The sequence below is a fragment of the Podarcis gaigeae genome (genome assembly GCF_964106915.1).
Source record: "Podarcis gaigeae genome assembly, chromosome: 13".
Taxonomy (NCBI): Eukaryota; Metazoa; Chordata; class Lepidosauria; order Squamata; family Lacertidae; genus Podarcis; species Podarcis gaigeae.
Genome location: NC_139689.1, coordinates 18,557,143 through 18,563,142, shown reverse-complemented (window position 1 = coordinate 18,563,142; position 6,000 = coordinate 18,557,143). Strand labels below are relative to the sequence as shown.

At 49.4% G+C, this 6,000-nt stretch overlaps 1 protein-coding gene across 3 annotated transcripts in view; it reads right to left on the bottom strand.

Moving 5' to 3' along the window:
• Positions 1 to 4,645: 4,645 nt before the first annotated feature.
• Positions 4,646 to 6,000, bottom strand: part of LOC310829374 (sulfotransferase 2B1-like) — a 29,160-nt gene continuing 27,805 nt past the window's right edge. For all 3 annotated transcript variants that reach the window (XM_083707741.1, XM_083707740.1, XM_083707742.1), the window contains exon 7: positions 4,646 to 5,170. In XM_083707741.1, coding sequence (XP_083563867.1) covers positions 5,055 to 5,170 — 116 coding nt within the window. In that variant the 3' untranslated portion in view covers positions 4,646 to 5,054. The remainder of the gene's footprint in view (positions 5,171 to 6,000) is intronic.

The window sequence follows — 6,000 nt, the reverse complement described above, 5'->3', positions numbered from 1 at the left end:
GCTTTGATTTCTTTGCAGTGATCTTTTTTTCCATCTAGATCGGGGACAAACAGCAGGTCATTGTGACCCTACTCAGGTCATGTAAAGTGATATTGGGGGGAGGGGGAGAAAGAAACTTTGAGGTGGGAGGTGGGATGAGGAGCTGAATGTTTCAGACACACATGTATACCGGCACTTTCCTCTCCAAACCAAATCATCCCCAGCTGTTTTTCTTCCCTGTGAGGATTGCTTTAAAGCAGCCTTGCAAATAAGCCCACCAGAGTTACTAGCCTGCAATTATTATTTTTACCAGGCTGCTGTGGGCTGACAGAGAGCCCTGCCACTCCTGCGACATTTCAGTTCAGGGTGTGGATAACCTGAGATACAAGACAAAATGTACAGACACTATTCTCATTTGGGTGTGTGTGTAAAATCAGCTTGCTATCCCCTTTCAGCGTCTTATTTCCCACCCTCCAAAATTCCTTTGGACTCCCATAGAAACATGCACAAAGCCCACCCTCCACTACCTGCTTACTTACCTGCATGCAATTCCTCTTCGTTTACGGGTGAAGCTTTGCCAACCTGGTGGTCCCCAGATGTTTTGGACTACAACTCCCATCAGCCCCAGCTTGCATAGCCTTGCTTGATAGAAGGCTGCTCTCATGGCAGCCACCAGTAACAGGGTTGTACATTGACTGTAGATGACAGCCCTTTTCCTTCCCGAAGTCAGAAGTGGTTGCATCTGTTGAGCTGAACAGATGTTAATTTTTGCACAGGCTTGTGGGGATTGTCCTCACTGTTCCTGGACCCCTTCCACCATTCAGATATCAGCTACACAGAGTTGTGTATACAGCCTGAACACTCATAAACTGCCTGCGCAGCTGGGGATCCTGCAAGATGAGAGAGGCCCTGCTTTTACAGACAAAGCCTACACATGCATAGCTGGGATAGCTCAGTCGGTAGAGCATGAGACTCTGAATCTCAGGATTGTGGGTTCGACACGTTGGACAAAAGATTCCTGCATTTCAGGGGGTTGGACTAGATGACCCTCACGGTTCTTTCCAACTCTGCATTTCTACGCAAAAGCAAGTTTATCTGGGAGGAATTTGAAGCAGATTCTAAGGATGGGTAGGATAAAAACACAAAGGCACCAGCTTTGCAAATAATAAGTTCAATTTCCTGAATCCCGGCTTAAAAGGGTATTGGGTTGCAGAAGAGGGAGGAGGAGAAATTTGATTGGGTTTGCATTCACACTAAAATGTTGATGAATTTATGACTCTTCCCCCACCCCCAAAACTAAACTGATATGGAAATATGGAGAACTGTGTTTAAGAATGGGGGGGGGGGCAGAAACAGAGTAACCAGAATTGACAGATTCATCCTTCAGCATGGGAAGGCCTCAACTTTGGAGGTCCATTGCCTACTGCAATAGAGAATATTGGGTTGTTGTTGTTGTTTAGTCGTTTAGTCATGTCTGAATGGACTAGAGCACGCCAGGCACTTCTGTCTTCCACTGCCACCCGCAGTTTGGTCAAACTCATGTTGGTAGCTTCAAGAAGCTCCAACCATCTCGTCCTCTGTCATCCCCTTCTCCTTGTGCTCTCCATCTTTCCCAACGTCAGGGTCTTTTCCAGGGAGTCTTCTCTTCTCATGAGGTGGCCAAAGTATTGGCGTCTCAGCTTCAGGATCTGTCCTTCCATTTGTGAACAATTAATACTCAAGGTAAAGAGGAGGCCGGATAACAGGACAAGATGGAAAATGGTGCCATGATTGTTTCATATGCGCCCCCCCACACACACACACAGACACACAGCCCTTGTAGAGTTCACCATTCTCTCCCAGCGGCACTTCAGTCTTTTAATTACCACTGGAAGATCCAGCAGTAGCTGCTAGTGAGCCAACACAGCAAAGACGCAGCACGGATACCTTTAAGATTTCAGTTCTTTGGAGACAGAAATAGATGGCTAGAGAGTGACCTTATCAAATACAGCTCCCTTGGGGACAGCCATTCCCAACACAAAAGCCGGTGAGCAGAGAAACTGGGACACCAGAAATAATTACTATGTGCAAAGTTGTAACCATGTAAACGCAATTACTTGAGTTAAAGTGGGGTGGGGGGAGGAAAGCAGGCAGAATTAAGTGTGAATGGGCCTTGCACTGGGTGTTGATAGATATTCTACTGCCCCCTGGTGGAAATCTCCCCCAAATTCTTGATTCTGGTAAAACGGACCCCTGACCATTAGGTCCACTCGTGGCCGACTCGGGTTGCAGCGCTCATCTCGCTTTATTGGCCAAGGGAGCCGGCGTACAGCTTCCAGGTCAGCATGACTAAGCCGCTTCTGGCGAACCAGAGCAGCAAACGAAAACGCCGTTTATCTTCCCGCCGGAGCGGTACCTATTTATCTACTTGCACTTTGATGTGCTTTCGAACTGCTAGGTTGGCAGGAGCAGGGACTGAGCAATGGGAGCTAACCCCGTCGCGGGGATTCGAACCGCCGACCTTCTGATCAGCAAGTCCTAGGCTCTGTGGTTTAACCCACAGCTCCACCCACGTCCCCTTGATTCTGGAGGGGTGGGAATTCCAGATTATTCTGATCCTTGGCTGGGAACTGAGGCAAAAACAGTGGCGTAGAAAGGGGCACAAGGCAAAAAAAGGAGGAGCGAAGAGGCAGTAAGCCAAAAAGGGCTACTGTGGTGTGCAAGTTTTCTGCTGAGGATGGTGTGGAAGAGGGTACATAACTTTTCCAGTCCCTCCTCCTCTCTCTGTGCTCCACCACTTTAAGCACACCAGAAGCCACCCGCAGGAATCCTCTTCAGTCGCCTCTTAAAAGGTAAAAGGTAAAGGTACCCCTGCCCATACGGGCCAGTCTTGACAGACTCTGGGGTTGTGCGCCCATCTCACTTAAGAGGCCAGGGGCCAGCGCTGTCCGGAGACACTTCCGGGTCACGTGGCCAGCGTGACAAAGCTGCATCTGGCAAGCCAGAGCTGCACACAGAAACGCCGTTTACCTTCCCGCTTGGTAAGCGGTCCCTATTTATCTACTTGCACCCGGAGGTGCTTTCGAACTGCTAGGTTGGCAGGCGCTGGGACCGAGCAGCGGGAGCGCACCCCGCCGCAGGGATTCGAACCGCCGACCTTTCAATCAGCAAGTCCTAGGCGCTGAGGCTTTAACCCACAGCGCCACCTGCGTCCCTCCTACAAGCCTTTAAATACTTGCAGGCAAGCCTTGCATCTTCCTACTTCCTGTCCCGCCTCCCTTGTGGTTTCCTATTGGGGCAGAGCCAGGAGAAGCACCTGCTTTGACAAAGCTACGGTATGTTGTTACCTGCTTCCTCTCGCTTTCCATGACAAGGCAAACCTTGTAGCAGGGGTCTGGTGCTCCAAGCAAGTGATTAGCACACTTGATTTGTGGCGCTGGGCAATCGGCTCCCCGTAACCAGCTGGGAGCAGTCCGACAGAGAAATCACCACCACCTGTCTTTCCTGTGTTCCATTTCCTTCAAGCCACGTTGTCTGCAGTGCACCCCACCCCACACGTGTGTGTATATGCTGTGTTTGCCCGTGGTCCACAAAAGCTCATGCCACAAAACTGAGGAGATTTCACTCCTCCCATATCCAAGAATCTGCTGGTGTTCTCTGCTGATTCTCCAGAGAGGAGGGGGCGGTTTCTGCTCTCTACTTAATCCGCTCCAGCCTCACATCAAAGAGAGAGAGAGAGAGAGAGAGAGAGAGAGAGAGAGAGAGACTGAGTGTTAGACAGAGATCGTGTGTATAGATAAGGTTGCTGCTAAGATCAGCTGCAGACACTCAGTGCAGTTCAGCACTTTCGTTTAGACTCCATTTAGCTCTGTACATAGTTGTGTATTATAGTTGTAGATAGAATAAAGAAGATATTCTACAGAGCTGCTCTCCGAGTCGTTTATGCTCTGCTATACTCTGCTGTACTCTGCTATACTCTGTAGGGACGCAGGTGGCGCTGTGGGTTAAAGCCTCAGCGCCTAGGACTTGCCGATCGAAAGGTCGGCGGTTCGAATCCCTGCGGCGGGGTGCGCTCCCGCTGCTCGGTCCCAGCGCCTGCCAACCTAGCAGTTCGAAAGCACCTCCGGGTGCAAGTAGATAAATAGGGACCGCTTACCAGCGGGAAGGTAAACGGCGTTTCCGTGTGCGGCTCTGGCTCGCCAGAGCAGCGATGTCACGCTGGCCACGTGACCCGGAAGTGTCTCCGGACAGCGCTGGCCCCTGGCCTCTTGAGTGAGATGGGCGCACAACCCCAGAGTCTGTCAAGACTGGCCCGTACGGGCAGGGGTACCTTTACCTTTACCTTATACTCTGCTGTGCGACGACTGTCTTCTTGTTGGAGTGAATCTGATGTTCACAACTCTAAGCTGTGAGTCCACAGCACTTTGACCTGTTCCTGTGCAGAAGGTGGTCTCTGGAAGTGCTACCCAGCTCGCCCAGCCCATTCGGGGCTGAAGTGTATGAGTCCAGTTGGTGGCACTGGCTCAAGGGCGATGCTGACAAAAACATCTGCTAATGGTTCAAGTGCCACCAGACTCTTGGCTGTCTCACTACAACAGGCCAACATGGAAGCCCCCTCTAGAAAAAGGCTGTCAGGAACTCTCTTCTTAATGCGTGTCGCCTTCTTGAAACCACCGGACTTTGAAAGCATTGGATATTGGTTTATTTTATTATAATACATCCTTTCTCCCATCATGGAACTCAAGACATCATACAAAGGGCTATTCAGGTGGTCTTCTGCTGACCACACCCAGACCTGCTTAGCTTCAGCAAGGTTGCTGCATCATGCGCCTTCCTGGTCATGTGCCCTGATTGCTCAGGGCTTAAGGGCCATAGTTGGGCGACCTCTGGAATCTAATCCGCCACAGCTCACTCCCTTCCTGGAGCCCTGACTCCAGTTCTCACTACACCCCATTCTCCTCCCACGGTTCCAGGAGTTCTGGCCCACCCCAGATGTCCCCACTAATCTACAGCATGTTGTGCTGAGACACCATTGGTATCCCATTGAGATATTAAATCAGTCCGGTGTTGGAGAGAGTCAGCGGGGAAGGCCAGATTCATTCTTTGTCCCACGGAAACATGACGTTTAAGTCTCGTAGGCGTTCCTGGTAGACCTGGTCAAAACATTCACTCTGCGTGGTGGTCAAATGGTTCTTCCAGTCGCCGGATATCCCTGGAAACCAGTAACAGAAAGTAATTGCTAGTTATTCTCAGGATAGACATGGTGGAGGAAATATTTCTACAAGCACGTGATGACCACTGTGTGGATATGCCAAGAGCTGTGGTGTTGCCCCTTGTCTGATGAGGAACAGGCAGAGTCAGGGTGAATGTGTCTTCCTATCAGTGATTCTTATCGGTATCAGCTAAAAATACAAGTGCATTCAGAGGTAGTATAAGAACGTGAGAATAGCCTTGCTTTGTTGTGTTGTGTTAACAAAGCAAGGAACAGTGGTTACTGAAATTAGAGGCAACAGCTAACCTGGATGTAGATGGTTCTCCCCCCACACTCCATTTCATCCTTTCAACAACTCTGTAAGGTAGGGTTAGGCTGGAGACTATTACTGACCCAAGGTCATACAGTGAGCTTCATGACCCTATTGGGATTTGAACCCTGGTCTGTCAGGTTTTATTCCAGCCTTCTAACCATTATACCACATGGCCTTTATGAGCTCCCTAAGACCATCTCTATGGTTGGGCCCAGTGCTGGACTGGAGGGACTACCGGTCAGATTCTTAGGCCACCATGGTGTTTTTTGTCCCAATAAATCTTTATACTTTCCCCAACTTTAAATATCGCTTTTGGACACTTTGATGTATTCTAGCTTTTTCATACCATAGGTAGACGTGTCAGCCAAATCTATTATTCATGCCCTTCCAAATCCAATAGATCTGTATTTTTTTAATTTGATCCATGCTCAGATCCAACAAATACATAAAGCTTCATAGTATAATTTCATAAACAGCAGTGAGAAGCCTCCTCTTTCTTTAGTATCTGTTAATAATT